An 18,533-nucleotide genomic window follows, 5' to 3' on the forward strand; every position below is an offset into this window, starting at 1 on the left:
CTACCACCGATACGGAGCAACAATTTTGATGACATCATTCTGCACTTCAGTTTCTCATCATATTTTCTGTCCAATCAAATGCTCTTGACAATCCGAAATGTCCCGACCCTGACGTTATAAAAATCCAAGTACGGTTTAGCCCGGGCCGTGAGGTAAGATAAACACTGTTGACTGTTTACAAAGCTGGAGGAGCCATTAGATATGTCCCGCCCTGACGTTTTCGAGTCATTTCGAGAATAACGGATGTGCGTTTCAAAGCACTTCACAGGGACTTTAATTCAGAAAAATGTCATGTCTAGCTCTGACAAACATAGAGTTAGATGAATGGATCTAGATAGATAGATAGATGATCTGGAAGGGAAAATTTTGTTAAAGGAGAAAAGCTAACTCGTAGTCACCTGAAGCTCAGGATTGAACCCAGAACCTGTGAATAATAAAGTGACTTTTTTCTTTCAAATAAGTTACATATAGATATACATTTGTATGTCACGAGAAGAAGAAGAAAAGATCAAAACAAACGAACTAAATAACCTTAAAAAGAAAACCTTTGAAAAGCATTTTAATTAAAAATTAAACCTACATTTAACAACATTTAAACACAAAACCATCTGCTTCTAATCAGTTTGTCATTGCAATTTATTTATTTGTTTATTTTTAAACGTTCTTCAAAAACATTTCAAACGATATCTGCGATATCTCTGATGAACAGTGAATGTCGATATTTTATCGTTTTACTGCTCAGCTCAAGCGGCGCAGAGAGAAACCGGAAGTCATGGCAGTCACGTGATTGTTTTTGTCCTGACACGGCCGCCGTACTCCAAACTACGCAGCAGAAACTGTAGTCGGTCCATAGCGGTAACATTACAGCATTGTGTGTGTGTGTGAGGCGGAACATACACATTTCTAAAAAAAAAAAAAAAAAAATTGATTACATTAAAAGTTCCCGATGAAATTATAACATTATGAAAATCTAAAATATCGACAGGAGCATTAAGAATGTCAGACAGAGGAGATGTGGATTTAACCGGAGCCAAACAAAACACAGGAGTCTGGTTGGTTAAAGTGAGTAACACACACACACACACGTAGCCTAGCTAGATTTATTAGCATTGCTAATGTACTAATATCAGCTACGTTCTATATATCCTATATATAAGTGCACTAGATAGGGAATGTAATAATGGCTTGTGTAATAAACACGTCAGACGTGTGTGTATATGTGTATATATATATATATATATATATATATATATATATATATATATATATATATATATAATTATATGTAAGGAATAAACCCCTCTGTGTCCTGCTGTTACAGGACAATAATGAAGGACAGGAGGGACAGACCTACTCTCATACCACAGCGATAACATAAACAAGGAGCACATAATAATTATTATTATTATTACAACCCCAATTCCAAAAAAAGTTGGGACGCTGTGTAAAATGTAAATAGAAACAGAATGCAATGATTTGCAGATCTGATAAACCCGTACGTTATTCACAATAGACCATAGAAAGCATATCAAATGTTTAAACTGAGCTGTACCGTTTTAAGGGGAAAAAATAAGGTAATTTTGAATTTCATGGCCGCAACACGTCTGCAAAAAGTTGGGACGGGGGTAATAAAAGGCTGGAAAAGTAAGTGTTAGTAAGAAGAAACAGCTGGAGGTTAATTGGGAACAGGTCAGTAAGATGATTGGGTATAAAAGGAGAATGTTAGAGAGGCGGAGTCACTCAGAAGTAAAGATGGGCAGAGGTTCACCAATCTGCGAAAAACTGCGTCTACAATTTGTGGAGCAATTTCAGAATAATGTTCCGCAACGTAAAATTGCGAACAATATGAATGTCTCATCTACAGTACATAATGTCATCAAAAGATTCTGAGAAGCTGGAGAAATCTCTGTGCACAAGGGAGGAGGGTGAAAACCAATACTGCATGCCGGTGATTTTCGGGTCCTCAGGCGGCACTGCGTTAAAAACAGGAACAATTCTGTAATGGAAATCACTACATGGGTTCAGAAACACCTCCAGAACTCACTGTCTCTGAACACAGTTCACCGTGACATCCACAAACGCTGGTTAAAGCTCTATCACGTAACGGAGAAGCCATATGTGAACATGATCCAGAAATGCCGCCGTCTTCTCTGGGCCAAAGCTCATTTAAAATGGACCGAGGTGACATGGAAAACTGTTCTGTAGTCAGACGAATCGAAATGAAAAATAATTTTTGGAAACCATTGATGACGCGTCCTCTAAAGAGGACCAAAGAGGAGAGGGACCGTCCGGCTTTTTATCACCACTCCCATGATACAATGGTATGGGGGTGAATTAGTGCCTATGGAATGGGCAGCTTGCACATCTGGAAAGGCACCATCAATCCTGAAAGGTATATACAGGTGTTAGAGCAACATCTGCTTCCATCCAGATTCCATTCCATCTTTACTTCTGAGAGACTCCGCCTCTCCAAGATACTCTTTTTATACCCAATCATCTTACTGACCTGTTCCCAATGAACCGAATTAGTTACAAAATGTTCCTCCAGCTGTTTCTTTTTAGTAACACTTACTTTTCCAGCCTGTTCTTGTCCCCGTCGCAACTTTTTTGAGACGTGTCGCGGCCATGAAATTCAAAATGACTTCATTTTTTTTAATAGAAACCGTACGGTCGTATTACAGATGTAACATTAAGTCATTTTATGCCCCACAGGTACCGAAGTATTTGTCTCAGCAATGGGCCAAAGCGCCAGGACGAGGAGAAGTGGGAAAACTCCGAATTGGCAAGTACGTGACGTCGTTACACCTGTTTTAATAGGATCTGTTCAGTAGGGGTGTGAATCACTAAAGATACACGACGATACGACCTAATATCTAATATCGATTCTTTCAGCCAGCGATTCGATGCTACATATTTCGGTGCAAAATACGGACCCGTGATGCACGTCAACTTTTGACTAATGAAATAGAAAGCTTTGACATTTTCACTCGCAACTTCGAATTTCACTGAAATATTCATGGCTTCAGTTTTCTTGTAGTATATCAAACTCGTTACAAACAGTCGTACATGTTTGCAAAGTAATAGACGCTCATATTTGAATTAGGGGTGGGCGATATGGACTTAAAACTATATCGCAATATTTTCTGGTATTTCATTGCGATAACGATATCAGTGACGGTATAAATATCGTACCGTTCGCCACTGTTTTTGACTACAAGTGACCGCTGCATGCAGTCTTGAGAGCCTCAGAAACGCAAATACTGATCGAAAACGATTTTCTGTGACCCGACCACTTCCAGATCGGAAAGGTACAGTAGCTCTCCGCTTCACGTCCGCCTTCCGACGTACTCGTCTTCGCTCTGCGCGTGAGCTGCGAACGGGTCGCTTACCATCGCTCACAGAAACACGTCATTAGCGCGGGAAGACTAATTCTGCACGTATACGTCGGACCGTCGGTTATTTATAGATACGCGTCGTTACACCCCTACTGTTTAGTACAGCGCGTTCACACTGAAGAGTCTTTTATGAATGTTTGTGTTTTTTGCAGGAATCAGGGCAAGGCAGAGGTGAGCATTGATCACATTTTTTTGTTTTCTTTTAAAGGAATACACAGTTTTTCAGTCTAATCTCCGACGCCTGTAGCGCGACGGCACGTCGTCAGACTCGTTTTAGATACGTGTTCGGACGCGGTAGTATGTGGACGTGTCGTGCTGTCGTCCTGACTCTGTCTCCGGTCAGGTGTCCTTCACGCTGAACGAGGACCTGACCATGATCGAGAGCATGGGGGAGAAGGTGTCCATGGTGCGAGCGCCTCGGGAACACCCGTTCACCCTGCAGACGGTCGGGGGACAGACCCTGGCTGTTTTCACAGAGACGTCCTCAGGTGAGGAGTTTCTAACGCCGCCTTCGTTACCAGGGTTGAATTACAGCTTTAAGGGCTCAAGATCTCAGACCTCAATTGAGCATAAAAACAACAGTAAAATAAAATAAATCAAGGTGTGGCGTCCTTTCACGTGTAACCCGTTATAAATTTCATACTTCTTCCGTGCCTGCGTCTGATTTCTATTTAACGTGTATAGCGAGTAAATAAGTATACTAACTTGCACGTTGGCTGAATTATAGCAGTATATATATTTATTTACTATTTATTATTGTTGTTGTTGTTTATTAAATGACCCTTGAAGTAAGAACAATGCTTTGAATCAGTATGTAATGTACAGAAAACTTTTACTGACTCATTAAAAAAAAAAATACAATATATTAGTTTATGTTAACTAGCTTGTATCATATCATGTGACATATTGTCATGCTAGCAAATTTAACTTATATATATATATATATATATATATATATATATATATATATATATATATATATATATATATATATATATATATATATATATATATGCTAGCTTGCTAGCAATCCTGGCTAATGATAACGTTATATTGTGTAATGAACAGCAAGGTATTATAGTGTCAGCTAGCTTGTTCGTGAACCTAGTTAATGATATTAACTAACACATTATAGCGTTTTAGCTCGTTAGAAACCCTAGCGAACGATTTTAATTGCCACCGTCATTATTAGCATTACGTTAGCGAACGTGCTAGGGAATCTGGCTTCCGTTTTAAGCTCGTATTATAGTAGTTAGCCTAATGTTGGATCGCTTACTAGCTAACCTGGCTAACGGCGTTAACCACCATTTCATTACTCATCTGTTGTTAGCTAGCTTGCTAGCAAACTTAGCAAATGGGTTTTTTTCTAGCATTTTGTATTAGCAGAATGATGACTAGCTGGTGAACTTGGCGTATTGGTTGTAATGTTAGCTTGCTAGCGAGCACGATAAATGTATTATTTTTAGTTGGTGTAATCGTAGCTAGCTTGTTATGGAGCTTGGTTTATCTTTTAGTCACAAAATAACAGTCTAATCTTAGCACCCGGACGTGAATTAGCTTAGACTATGTGCACTCGGCTAGCTGTTCGACTCAAATGAGCACTATCGCTGAGGTAACTTTTGGCTAAGACTAAAATGTAGTTTATAGGTTTTTATCCTGTTAGGATGAGTCCGTTCTGTTTTAGTGTTGAAGGATGTTAAGAGAACATTAGTGAAGTGTATATAAATATAAAATGTAAAAACACGAATTGACAGACTGTTATATTCCTTTTTTTTTGTTTTTTGTTTTTTTAAACTTCTGTGGTTTGGGACGATAAACACGGTGTAGCGCTGCTGCGTCCCTGTGTAGCTAAGGAATCGAAATGTGTAAATAAATAAATAAACATATAATGAACGCTCAATGTTGGTCTGAGAAGCGAGCTGTGAGCTCTGAGATGGTAATGATGATGATGATGATGATGATATTAAAGAGCTGATGTGTTAGAAACATCTGAGCTGCTGCACTGGTAAGTCATTAACGCTCGCTTGATTGGGTTTGTTGTCGTGCTTTCAGCTCTACTGATTCCCTCTCTCTCCAACCTTCTCTCTAACCTTCTCTCTCACCAGCTCTCTCTCTCTAACCTTCTCTCTCACCAGCTCTCTCTCGCTAACCTGCTCTCTCACCAGCTCGCTCTCTCTCTCTAACCTTCTCTCTCACCAGCTCTCTCTCTCTCTCTAACCTTCTCTCTCACCAGCTCTCTCTCTCTCTCTCTCTCTCTCACCAGCTCTCTCTCTCTCTCACCAGCTCTCTCTCTCTCTCTCACCAACTCTCTCTCTCTCGCTAACCTTCTCTCTCACCAGCTCTCTCTCTCTCTCTAACCTTCTCTCTCACCAGCTCTCTCTCTCTCTCACCAGCTCTCTCTCTCTCTCTAACCTTCTCTCTCACCAGCTCTCTCTCTCTCTAACGTTCTCTCTCACCGGCTCTCTCTCTCTCTCTGAATCTCTCTCACCAACTCTCTCTCTCTCTGTCACTCTCTCTCTCTGAATCTCTCTCACCAGCTCTCTCTCTCTCTCTCTGGATCTCTCTCACCAGCTCTCTCTCTCTCTCTCTCTCTGAATCTCTCTCACCAGCTCTCTCTCACACTCTCTCTCTCTAACGTTCTCTCACTCTCTCTCTCTAACGTTCTCTCACCAGCTCTCTCTCTCTGAATCTGTCTCACCAGCTCTCTGAATCTCTCTCACCAGCTCTCTCTCTCTCTCTCTCTCTAACCTTCTCTCTGACCAGCTCTCTCTCTCTCTCTCTCTCTCTCTAACCTTCTCTCTGACCAGCTCTCTCTCTCTCTCTCTCTCTCTCTCTCTCTCTGAATCTATCTCTCTCTCTAACCTTCTCTCACTGTGAATCTCTCTTTAACCTTCTCTCTCTGAATCTAACCTTCTGTCTCTGTCTTTCTCTCTCTAACCTTCTTTCTCTCTCTCTGAATCTCTCTCTTTAACTCCCCCCATCTCTCTCTCACACACCCTCTCTGTGAATCTCTTTTAACCCACCCCCCCCCATCACTCTCTCTCTATCTATCTCTCTCTCTATCTATCTCTCTGTCTCTCTCTCTGGCTCGATTTGGCTCTTGCTCCTCATCTTCGGTTTGTTTTCTCGAACCGGGCGATTCACAGTAGCCGATCGGTCCGGCATTTTTGGTGTGATGATGCTGTCCGTCTGTGTTGAGCTTTCCACCGCTGCCCGTGTGCGACCTTTTGCGTCTGCTTTATTAATGGATCAGTGTGTGTGTCGTGTCGTGTTGCCGTGTCGTGGGTGTGATTAGATGGTGCACTCCTGTGACAATAACCTGGTTTCCACAAACCAAATCAAGCTTCTCTCTCTCTCTCTCTCTCTCTCTCTCTCTCTCTCTCTCTCTCACACACATGACCGGTGTTTCTGTGCTAAGCTTGGGTTGTGTGTGTGTGTGATGTGGTGTGGTGTGCATGGTAAACAGTGCCTGCTGACTGTTTGAGGGTAAGCTCGGGTTTGCGTCAGCGTCAGGACTGAGCTTGGGGGATTTTCCTCAGAGAGACACTGCAGGCCAATCTCAACACGAAGAGCTTTTCTTCTCTCCTCACTCCAGCGCTCAGGCTGATCCGAGCTCCATTTCATCGTTTTTCCACTCCGTTTTCCAGCGCTGTAGAATTCTCCATTCTGATTGGTCGGAAGGTGTTGATTCAGAGTTATAATAACGCGCATATTCTAATGTCGTATCGTTTCTGTAGGAACACCTGCTCATTCGCAGTGCAGTTATCTGCTCAGCCAATCATGTAGCAGCAGTGCAGGGCATAAAATCATGCACATACAGGTCAAGACCTTCAGTTCATATCAAACGTCAGAGCTCTTCTGCTCACCACGGTCGTAAAGAGCGATCGAGTTACTATAGACTTCCTGGGAGCTCGAATCTGGCCATGTTCCTCTGACCTCTCATCAACACTGGTGTCTCCACCAACAAAACTGTCTCTAGGTTGGGAGGGATGGTTTACTATCTCTCCCCTGTCAGTCACAGTGACGCTGGCCAATCGTAGGCAACTGTGAGGGTAGATAGCACTTTCCTCCGAGTGTGTCACACTGAACAGATGCGTTTCTCGGAGGCCGCATGTGTTAGCCTTCATCCTTTCTGGTTGGGAGCTGGGAAATGGCAGGTGATTAAATCGGGGGGGGGGGTGTGTATGAATGACATTCAGGGGCTTGGTGTTTGTTGCCATGACGACGTAAGCAACTGATGTCCATTTAAATAAAGCGTGATTAGCGCGTGACGGTGTGTTTGTGTCCGTTGCTCAAAATGACCTCACTTTCATAATTACATTGTTCTTCTAGAACGTTTAATGAGTCTTTGGTGTCTGGAGTAGGAGTGAAGTGAACGTGCTTCAGAATTGGGATCAGGGCGTGGCCGTGCCGCTGTGTTCACATCGGACAGGTCGCACACCATGAGTGTGTGTGTGTGTGTGTGTGTGAGAGTGAGTGATGAGGGAAATTTGTGCGCACTTAATTGACTCCTTGCAACATGTGCATCTCTGTGTGTGTGTGTGGTGGGGGGGCTTGGCGCGTGGCAGTGTGTGTATGTATGTATGTATGAGCCTTGGTGTGTTTGTGTGTACGCGTGTGTGTGTGTGTGTGTGTGTGTGTGTGTGTGTGTGTGTGTGTGTTCCTTTGGTTCTCATGTTGCCATCCTTCTCATAGGCCAGTCAGACGCTGAAGGCAGCAGTTCAGGTACTGCTACGGGCCCAGGTGAGTCCTCTGTCTACTCTCAGGACTATTCGAGCGTCTTTAGAACAATCAGAGTCTCGCTACACGAGTTTAAACTGATGATGCAATGAGTTGTGGCGTGAGCCGATTAGAATATCACCCAAGCCGTCCTCATCACGATCACGATGCAGACTGTAAGATTTTGCGGTAGGCCGTGTGTCGGGAAATGGCGCGTCCAGAGAATGTCGTAAGGAGAGTTATGGAACACGCCGTCTCTGACCGAACGGAAGCGGTCTTTGGTGTCATCAGTGTGTGAGCAGATGATGACCTTTTAATAATTCTCTCTGTGTGTGTGTCCTCACAAAGACAAAATAGCGCTGGAAGGCTTGGTGGTGCAGCGAGCCGAGTGCAGAGCAGCCGCCAACGAGCACTACATGAGGTTAAAAAGGTGAAAAGGTCTTACACATACCGTCCCTTCTGAAAGTATTGGAACAGCGAGGCCAGTTTCTATTTCTTTATCGCTTTGATGCAGTTATTGCAAACAAGGGATACGCACCCAAAGATGAAGTGTTATTTACCTGTCTGTCCCATTACTTTTACTCACCCAAAAAATCGGTGGGCTCTGCCCCCAGTGTCCTAATTTGTTTAAAACGTCTAGATGTATATATGAGGAAACGAAAGCTGAAATTCTGATCTCGAACCCAAACGTGTGGCGAAAACAATAGAATCGGCCTTGCCGTCCCGATACTTTCGGAGGGGACTGTACACTTAGGAAGCCCTAAAATTGCTTGCTCATGTGATCTCTCATTTCGTTCCAGGCTGCAGATCGAGGAGTCGTCGAAGCCCCACCGCTTCTCTCAGCAGCTGGATAAAGCAGTCACCACCAACTACAAACCTGTGGCCAACCACGCTTATAATGTGAGTCGAGAGAGCATTGACCAACAGCAGGCAGGACCGATATCTTTCTGACATCATACGTCATATAAATTTGTGCGTTTAATCACACTTTTCTGTACTTCAGGCAGGATCGTTGGCTAGCTAGTGGATTTATTTTTAATCATTAAACACTTAAAACTCGTCAGACTCGAACAACCCATATACAGAACGTCAAATGAAGTTACAAACCGCTAACGTAAGTAATCATTCGAGAGCTACGACGACGAGAACAAGCTACTTACTTTTGTAGCGAGAAGTTGGCCGAGGGTTCGTCCGGCATTTTTTTTTTTCCAAGCTGAGATGATTCGGAAAAAGCTCCCTGGTTTTTGCATCGAATTATGGGTTTTTTTCCTTTTTAAGGCCGCTAACGCCCCAGAAGGATTTTGCGATTGAGACAGCCCTTGAAATTCCCGTCTCCCCGATCAGACTACTGAACTAGGGAGCCGAGTGAGACGCACCTAATATGAAGTTGTTTGGTTTTTTTTTTTTCCCCACAGCTGGATTATGAGAAAAAGAAGAAGGAAGAAGGTAAAAGAGCGCGAGCGGACAGGCAGCAGGTGTTGGACATGCTGTTCTCTGCGTTTGAGAAGCACCAGTATTACAACATTAAAGACCTGGTAGACATCACCAAACAGCCTGTGGTAAGACACAGGAAGGGTGGGGAGAAGGTTTATTTATTATCCCATAATGCACAATAATTACTTAAATCAGTGTCGCTAGATTAAGAATAAAGCTTCAAAGTATAATCTCTTGGAGGAGCGATTTATACCACAGGGCTTTTGAATTCTTGATTCTGATTGGTCAGAAGGTGTTGATGAATTTGTCTGTTCAAATTCCCAGGTTATAAAAAGCTCACGGTGTTGCTTGTAATCAGATCCTGAAGCTCGTGGCCAGAAAAGTGACCATTTTTGACCAAGCATGTGTCGTGTGTGTCTCTACACTCAGATCTACCTGAAGGAGATCCTGCGCGACATCGGTATCTACAACGTGAAGGGAACGCATAAGAACACCTGGGAGCTGAAGCCCGAGTACAGACATTACCAGAACGAAGAGAAGAGCGACTGAGCAGCTTCGTCCTCTCCGGCGCCGATCCATAAACCGCTTTCCGAAGCGTCTCGTCTCACTGTAACAGAAGCAGCCGGTAGACAGGTTGCTATGGAAACCAATTCAGTCTCTTTAATACCGTATAGTGAAATTAACCTTTTTTTAAATCTTTTTTTTTTTTTTTTGGAGTCGTGTTTTTACTTCTTTTTATGGAAAAAAAAATGTCCAGGGCATTGTTACGATCAGATCAGACGAAGAGCAGCCTGTAGACAAACCCTTTCAGTCTTTATGGTTTTAGCATCAGTTTTAACGTGTTATTTGCACTGGTGAAATAAACGTGTAGTACAAATTGAATTAAACTCTGCGTGATCTTTAAACGTCTGCACCGGTTCAGCATCCTGTTTTTCACCTTTCAATGTTACTTACACCGGGGACAAAATTCTAATCGTCCACCCCACCATTATCAAAGTTATTGTTTAATACATATTCTATTATCGAGCTCTTCTATGAGTTATTAAGAACCAACAATCAAAAGCAGCAATTATCGGGTGTTCAAGCGCTTTAGGGCCTTAAAGATGTCGAGATATTAGTTAATAACTGAAAGAAATATGGGCCTTCGTTAAGCTTGTCTAATAGCTGCTGAATGTTGATTGACCGATGATGGCCTTGTTTTTCAAGATTCAAAATTGTTCTCTAGCTGTGTTTCCACTGCAGGAACTAGCGACTTCTGGAGGTACTCGGTGGTCAGGGTCTAAATTAAGTTCCGGGTAAAATATCTCCCCCTTGGAAAGTCCCTACTCAGGAGGGGGTACTTTTCCAAAGTTCAGGAACTTTAGGGGGTGGGACTTGGGTGCTGAACATGCTGATTGGTTAAGTGCATTTTTTTTTTTTCAACCACAGTTTTTTTAAAGTCTGTTGCAGTGCGTACGGTAACAGTTGTTTATTGCGATTTGAAGCAACACAACGGAGTTTCTTAAAAAATACGACCGATGGGACGACGAGGTTCAGGTGTTAAGTATTTATGATAAGGATGAAATACAGCAGGAACTGGAAACGGCGAGCTACGATGAAAAAGGATACTAATACTTTATTAGTCCGGGGACTAATTATTCTGGGTAATTTCGGTGGAAACGCAGCTATATATGCTGACTGGACCTTGGACAAGGAGAATTCTTGCTAGATTCATTTATTGGACCAATGGTTCCGCATTTAGTGCCAATTTCATGCTTTGTTCTGTTATAGCACCACCAACTGGTCAGTTTTTTTTTTTTATGTCTGCCTGCAGATTAAGCCCATACATAAGTATCCCAATTCAACTTATAGCCATTTAAGTAAAAGTGGCCACGCCCACTTCAAACATTTCCATGTGCCCTTGCAAAGGTAAATCAAAAACTTTTTTTTGTGATAATTATTTATATAAAAGAATCCAAAGAATTGTCCTGCAATAGTTTTCTTTCAGTTGAGTGAAAAACCTAGGACTAGTTCACAATTATTTTTTTTTTTTTAAACAATCAGATATTTAATTAACAATTTGATTGACAGCAGTGCTTCTAGAAGCAACACTGTTCAGAAGGAGATCTAACATTATACAAAGAACACATGTATGTCTGAAACATCAGATCACATGCAATCATTTACACAGCATTTATACGGCCATTTTCATGGTCAGAACCTGCTACAACTTCGTAGCCTCCAATCGATATCTGAATCTGGAGTAGACGCGTGTTAATTCATGTATGATAAGGACCATTTTAAGCATCAGCATCATGGGCAAAATCACCATGCTAGCTGTTATAATTTATTTACACACCAGTTGTCTGTCCTTTTTCAATAATTTATAACCTATTTACGATTGCTCCCTCGATTCGATTCATTTCAATCGTTAACATTATCAGATCTTTACACCACTAACATATACGGACAAGACCTGTGGAACAAATCAAGTACATCAACGTATGTTAATCGATTAATATATGCAATGTTGATGTTTTACACACAAAAACACACCTATATAACCTTATAACTCTGAGACACTTGGAGAACCGATTCAGTGCTTACAATATTATATAAAGCGTAATTTATAAAAGAACCTTTAACATGGACTCCATTAAGTTTAAGATGTAATCAGAGGAGAGTTTGAAGGACCTCACCCTAAATACACACCCGGGCCTTAGAATACCATACACGTACTGCTTTTTTCCCCTCAGCACAGGGAGACGTGTCTGTACCTGCACTCTCTCTCTCTCACACCTAAACGACAGATTAGTTACTGCAGCGTTCCTTCACAGCAATACCTGAAGATTTCATATACAAAATTTTAAATAAATAACTCTTAACTCTGCACACAAGACACCTTTAGCCAGCAGCTTGACTTTATTTCACAAATAGTGCCAAGAAATCCTATACAATCCTGTGATTTTGAGGAGGGGGGGAGGGGGGGGGGGGGGGTAATAATACCTGCACGACTGCCGTCTGAGCGCTGACATGCACACAGCAAAACCAATTCCCAGGCAGTCAAAGTTGGTGATGAAAATTAAAAATAAAATAAACCCTAAAGTGAGCTGCATCGTGTCTTCTTCCCCCGACAATGCAAAGCTCTCTGCAATGTGATCCAGCTCACTAAAATACTGTTCACCCCGTCGAGCTGGTGTGCGGAGGGGCTTTGAGTTCTTCTGCATGGACGCTGATATAGGAATCGAAGCGGTGGCCGTAGAGGAGGAGGAGGGAGGAGGTTTAAAAAGAGCTTCCGGTCCTGATCCTGATGGGAGTCGAGTGGAATGAATGATCTGATCCAAAAGCTTTCACGGCCACGCGCTGACGAGGAGAAGCGGTCAGGGACACGAGCAAGGTAGTTTACTGAAGAGAGAGAGAGGTCATCAGACATGAACCCGACCGAACCTTTCACAAATGACTAAATTAAACAACCACATTTACACCAACAGCTAACTGTTGTAAGTTTTTTTTTTATTCATTCCTCTACTTTAAACAAAACTTCATGACTATTAACTATAGAAACTTCACTAGAGTTCACTCAAGAACCCGACGTTCACACGTGTGAGCGACTGTACATCACCTGAACGTCTCGTGCACACACATCAAGATGGGTTTTTTATTTTATTTTAAACACACACACCATCTAAGTTTACATGCTTAGCTACTCCCTACGTACTTCCTTCCAAGCGTTATTTATCTTCGTCATATCTACACGCATAATGAGAAGTTGTATACGACAGGATAAAGCTTTTTTCGGTCAAACGTTGAGTAGGAAGTGAAGCTGGGACCGGGGCGGCGTCTTCCACGTGTCGTTATCTTAGACAAATCTGAAGACAGAACTGTCCGTGTGCTTCTTGTAAAACTGCTGTTAACTGGACACGGGTGAAGAAGGTGAACGTTCGGAGGGAACTTGGGAGGACAGAACTGTTCCTCCAACACTGTACACTAACAGTTTATGAGCTTGTGTCTAATTTACGCGAGGTCGACACCCTTTCCCGCCCCCCATGACGAGGCAGGGTACTACAGCCGGACTAACGTGGGTGGACTGTTCTCCTCTCTTCAATCTGCGGCTGCCACTTCACAGACAGCTCGAAAGCGCGAAGAGGATTATTTTTGCATCGCTGTGCAAACCCAGAGGCCATTGATAAAGGCAGCAGGTCTATCAGTGGATGCCAGAAATGGGGCTCCGCCCATTCGTTCAACCACCCCAACTCTCATTATTATCCTGTGCTAGACCCCAAACGAACATTTAACGGAACTCCAAATAAATAAATAAAAACAAAAAACTTCCACTAAACAAGCGCCTTGTAAAGATCGTACGTTTTAAGGCGAGACACTACAGGCAGAAATTATGCATATTTTTTCCTCTCAGATTTACTACATGCTTACTATTAAACTGTAGTAATAAAATGTTCTTTATAAAAAAAATAAATAAAAAAAACGTTTAACCATTCACACAACTTTAATGGAACCGTAACAACATAAATTAAGGCTTTAAGCTCCGCCTACTACATATAACGCTATATATTTCCCTGAAAACCCTCATTTCCTAATACAAGTATTAAGTCATGAGCCACGATGGCTCGAGTCTCTTTAAGAAACCACGCTTACTAATGTGTAAAGACATAAAAACTAGTCCCTCAAAATCAGATTTCGTTGTTCAGAACCAAAAATCTCCATTCCTAGCGCCAGTGTGTATTATTTTATTGATCAAACGATAAGCATCGTTTAAGTCAATCACTTACGCATTTCTCGATCTCAAGACCGTCTTTGAAGAAGAGCATATACGGCGTCACTCCGTCCTCGCGGAAGTCGAGCAGGCCGATCGAGCCGTCCGGGTTCATGGATTCACCTGTGAAAAACTGCACCGAGGGAGATTTCGGTCAGAGGGAGGACTGCGAAAGCAGAGCCGTGACTTTTAGTGTTCAATCGCACTCAGGATATGATTTCGTTTCACTGGTCGTGACCTCCAAAGGTGTCCTAAGATCGTCATCATCGTACGCTTTCGCACTCGTTATCGGTCGAGGCCCCCGGAGAGTTACCTGGAAGTTCTTGATGTTGCCTAGGATTTTCTTGACCTCAGCTGGAGCGTTAGCCATGAAAGGCTCTACCCGTTCAGGACTCGTTTCCTGCAGCTTAGCCTTCACCCTGTCGCGGAAAAACAAGCACGTATTCAACGTACGTTCCACATGAAATAAAGGGATTAAATTTGGTCCCCTCGAGGAAGCCATGTTGTCCCCAATTCAATCTCCTGAGTCACAGACAGGACAGGAAGAAAGCGCAGGGACTGTTCATTTAGCATCTATAAATTAAAACCCACTCGCTCACAAGAGAAGCAACCGGGCAGTCAACAGATGCAAAAAAAGAAAAGAACAAGGACTGGTTAGTCTGGAAAAAGATATGAACACTAAGGTCAAAGAGCAGCATTTCGCTTTTCGGGATTAACCTGAATTACAGGTGATGATGTCACCAGCCCCCGCAATGCTCCAAATTCACCCCCAAATCGTCTCATTCGTTTGTGCCGTTGTTCTCGTGCCCAGAGCTGCTGAAGTGACATAAAACTATGACGTGATGGCGATCGCACACAAAACCGTTTTGTTGAGAGAGAAAGTGCGCCTATAGTTCAATGTATAGTATTTTAAAAACTGAGGCAGCACAAACGTGACAACTTGGGGTGTTTCCAAATGCTGAACATGAAATTAAAGGCGTGTACTCCGAACACACGAGACGTCCGCTTTTACCGCTATTCAGATCAGGTGGTGTAAATAAAATCCTATAAAATGCTATGAAACCTCTTCCATGTCTCAGTGAGCTGATATAAATAAATATTAAGACCTAGTTCCTGAACTCCAGCCAGGAAGTAACCGAATGCCCTGTTGGAGTCGCTGAGATCCCTTTAAGCTCGACAACAGGATGTGGTTAGTCTCGTTCATTTTTAACTTTAAAACTAAAATTTCATACGAGTTCAAAGTAAAACAGAAGACGGTGTTATAACATTACACGGAGAACACTCACGCCTTCATGTAGTCCTTGATGTAGGCTGTGTAGGACTTCTTGTCGTAGCTGGTTTCCTGGAGCTTGTGGTTGAGGACGATGTCGACCCCGGAGACCATGGTCGTGTCGCAGCCTTCATCCTGGACATCTGCGGACGCATTGCCACCGATCAGCGCGTCGTCTATCTCACCCTCTGCTCTGCTGATCATCTACACACATGAGACATCGGTGAATATGCTGTTCTGCTGTGAAGCTGAGGAATAAACGTTACTCCACACCGAGTCTGTCGTAACAGGAAACCGAACGCTCTTAGGATAAACTAAAAGAACACGACAACGAGATATTCACTTCCCTTCCTCAGATTCACACAGACAGATGGCGTCTACAGGCCCACTGCCGAGTGCTTACGTTCACGCAGAGACTCAAAACTCAATTCAAGCAACATGTAAAACAACCTAATACATTAAGTACGGAGTAATCGACTCGGGTCCGAAGAATCAGTTGAAAATTACGCACACCAAGGTGGCAATGCGGCCGATGCACCTCGGATGTGCGTTATTTTCTAATGATCCAACGGCCCCGAGTCGATTAGTCCGCTTATACCACGGCTACCACACCTCAAGACATTGTTCAGATGTTTTTATTTCTAGAGACTAGTCAGGTTTTAGTCCTTAAAACGCTCGTGTGGGGAAAAAGTTTATTACGCGTCCCATCTCATGCCTTAACTGCTAATCCAAAGACATTTAAGAACTAGTAACGGAGGCATGAGACATTGATACGCAATTATTAGAGACACACCTCATTACGGTGCGGGAATTCACACCGAACGAGAACGACGGACGGTTTCCCTTAAAATTCCACTTTTCCGTCAACGTTTGAAGACGAAACGGGTCTACAGACGTTCCCAAACCGGAGTCGTTTCATCACTTCTAAACGGCCTGCTGTTTACTTCACTCATCCTTCGTCTGAAAGGAAACCGCCGCTAGAGCGACTTCTTTCCCAGGAAACATTAACCATCTCCCTCGAACTCTCTCGGAATTTCGAGTCTAACCCGGCGTGATCGATTCCTCACGATATTCCCAAGCACAAGATTTTTCTTAAATTCCCGAAACGTGTACACACACAAAACAAAAGCCAACCCGTGTACTAGAAGTTTTAGATTCTGTATTTAAAAAAAAGAATTAAAAAAAAAAAAAAAAAAGGAGGAGGAAATGCAAAACACCAGTGAGGTAAAGCCACTCTTGAGGCGTGAGTTTCAGGGCAGGGTGGATTCTCGGATAGAAAGTCAGTCCCTCATATGACTCACCGAGCTATGAGTCAAACAACTGAATCACTCGTTTGAACCTGAAGATTTCTAAATTGGAGACATGGGGGGTGAATGTACACACAGACGGTCCAGTTACCTTTCCCTCGACTTCGAGCATCATGCCGTTGTCCTTGATCTTGTAGATGTCTGAGAACATCTCGTCTCCTGAAACATGAAGGAAAAGCAGACTTAGTACAACCTCGGATCACAATCTTACACATCAGCTGATCACAAAAACTGTTACACAGTGCTAAAGATTAAGCTCGATGAAGCTAAATCCTCTCTTTTGTCCTGTTTGCCAGATTCAGAGCCATTTTGTCAGCTGATTCATCCCTCAACTGATCCCAGATGAAGTGAGATGGATCCAAGGCCTGGAAAATGCCACCAAGCCAGTGATGTTTGCCCGGCTGACTAAAACTAGTGATGATTAATGACTCAAATAAAGAGCAGATATAACTCAAAAAAACAAAACAAACCATGAGTTCAAACAAACATGAGAGAAATCTGGCCACAGTTAAAGTTAACTTTACAGAGGAGAGTTAGCTCAGTGCTACGTGGCCGTTTAAAGCGCCGGTGGGAAGAAGAGGGTGGGGGGGAACTCGGCTAGTCAACATGCCGGCATTTTAGCATAACAGCTAACAGGCTAATAAAGTGTTTCTTGTTTAATTCGTGATATTACAGTTCTTTTAAACTCTTCCCTAAACAAGTATAAACTCTATAGAGTGTAAAAAGGGACAATAAAGCCGTCATTTTTAATACAACGCTAGCTATGTGTAAGCGCTCGAGCTCCTGGGCGGAAAAGCTAACTATGCTAACTAGGCCTCAGGCGCCACCGAGACGTGAAGAGTGGGGTTTTTTATGTTTTTTTTTCTTCAACCCAAACGCGCTAAAAAACAGAAAATATCGGCAGGGTCACACCGGGGAAGACACTCAGAGTGCGTTAGTGAGCGTTCTCACCGGTGATGATGTCCTTGTAGATGATCATTTTGTCGGATTGTGGAGCGGTGTTGCAGGAGGCGCTGGCTCTGACTGCAGCCCGGCGGAGACACTCAGCTGAAAAGGCCGAGTAGCGGAAACTCTCCGCCGGATACTGCAGAGGGAGCGGTGACGTCACCAATAACCCACCCTGTTCCCTCTAGTCACGAAGAACACCGGGGCCGCCTAGCGGACAGACAGAGCATTACATCCCTCTCACGTCACATGACAAAAACTTACATTTTTGTGAGTTTGAATGCTTTTGCCAGAAAGAATGGCAAAATATTGCTATGTGAAGATACGCCAAACCGATTGACCCTTACCCAAAAAGATTGAATGCAGTGATAAAATCTAAAGATGCTTCAAAGAGGTATTAGTTTAGGGGTGTCCACACTTATGCAACCAGGTTATTCTACAATTTTTATTTTTTCATTACCCCCCCCCCCCCCCTCCCCCAAAACGATTTACACTGTTTTTCACTTTAATTAATCGGTGGCAATTTTACAATAAAGGTAGAAAAGTTTCTGACATGGTTTATCTTGGTTTCTTTCTTTTACATCACAAAAACCTGCTATTTTAACAGGGGTGTGTAGACTGTTTATATCCACTGTATTCCCATACAGAACTTAAAGCAGTTAAATAATTCTAATAATTCATTACATTTTTGTGTGAAAATCACAGATTTGTTG

The 18,533-nt window shown here is 42.8% G+C and overlaps 2 protein-coding genes and 2 non-coding genes across 5 annotated transcripts; 1 reads left to right on the plus strand and 3 right to left on the minus strand.

Moving 5' to 3' along the window:
- Window positions 1-857: 857 nt before the first annotated feature.
- gtf2f2a (general transcription factor IIF, polypeptide 2a) lies at window positions 858-10,457 on the plus strand. 2 transcript variants are annotated; one of them, NM_001200575.1, is given in 9 exon segments: window positions 952-1,062; window positions 2,713-2,786; window positions 3,548-3,566; window positions 3,739-3,883; window positions 8,091-8,138; window positions 8,463-8,544; window positions 8,915-9,014; window positions 9,530-9,673; window positions 9,978-10,434. In NM_001200575.1, coding segments are annotated over 9 exon segments (798 nt in total). In that variant the 5' UTR covers window positions 952-996; the 3' UTR covers window positions 10,098-10,434.
- Window positions 10,458-12,426: 1,969 nt separating this feature from the next.
- tpt1 (tumor protein, translationally-controlled 1) lies at window positions 12,427-17,983 on the minus strand. The gene is made up of 6 exons (XM_017457476.3): window positions 17,827-17,983; window positions 16,967-17,034; window positions 15,585-15,772; window positions 14,612-14,717; window positions 14,315-14,431; window positions 12,427-12,932 (listed from the first exon to the last, which is right to left on the minus strand). Exons 1-6 carry the CDS (start codon window positions 17,852-17,854, stop codon window positions 12,930-12,932), a joined length of 510 nt encoding a protein of 169 aa, XP_017312965.1. The 5' UTR covers window positions 17,855-17,983; the 3' UTR covers window positions 12,427-12,929.
- LOC124626400 (small nucleolar RNA SNORA31) lies at window positions 13,613-13,744 on the minus strand. Its single transcript, XR_006981180.1, has one exon. It is a non-coding gene; the product is annotated as a small nucleolar RNA SNORA31 (small nucleolar RNA).
- LOC124626397 (small nucleolar RNA SNORD58) lies at window positions 14,500-14,570 on the minus strand. The gene has a single exon (XR_006981177.1). It is a non-coding gene; the product is annotated as a small nucleolar RNA SNORD58 (small nucleolar RNA).
- Window positions 17,984-18,533: the final 550 nt, after the last annotated feature.

The sequence above is a fragment of the Ictalurus punctatus genome, chromosome 26, assembly GCF_001660625.3.
Source record: "Ictalurus punctatus breed USDA103 chromosome 26, Coco_2.0, whole genome shotgun sequence".
NCBI lineage: Eukaryota > Metazoa > Chordata > Actinopteri > Siluriformes > Ictaluridae > Ictalurus > Ictalurus punctatus.

Excerpts from the sequence above, each read along its gene's own strand:
- gtf2f2a (XM_017456791.3), top strand. The coding sequence starts at position 997 with ATGTCAGACAGAGGAGATGTGGATTTAACCGGAGCCAAACAAAACACA. Across the intron at positions 1,063-2,712 it reads CAGGAGTCTGGTTGGTTAAA|GTACCGAAGTATTTGTCTCA; the intron begins GTGAGTAACACA and ends TATGCCCCACAG. Across the intron at positions 9,015-9,529 it reads TGGCCAACCACGCTTATAAT|CTGGATTATGAGAAAAAGAA; the intron begins GTGAGTCGAGAG and ends TTTTCCCCACAG.
- tpt1 (XM_017457476.3), bottom strand. The coding sequence starts at position 17,854 with ATGATCATCTACAAGGACATCATCACCG. Across the intron at positions 14,718-15,584 it reads ATCAAGGACTACATGAAGGC|GGTGAAGGCTAAGCTGCAGG; the intron begins GTGAGTGTTCTC and ends TTTCCGCGACAG. Across the intron at positions 14,432-14,611 it reads GCAACATCAAGAACTTCCAG|TTTTTCACAGGTGAATCCAT; the intron begins GTAACTCTCCGG and ends CCCTCGGTGCAG.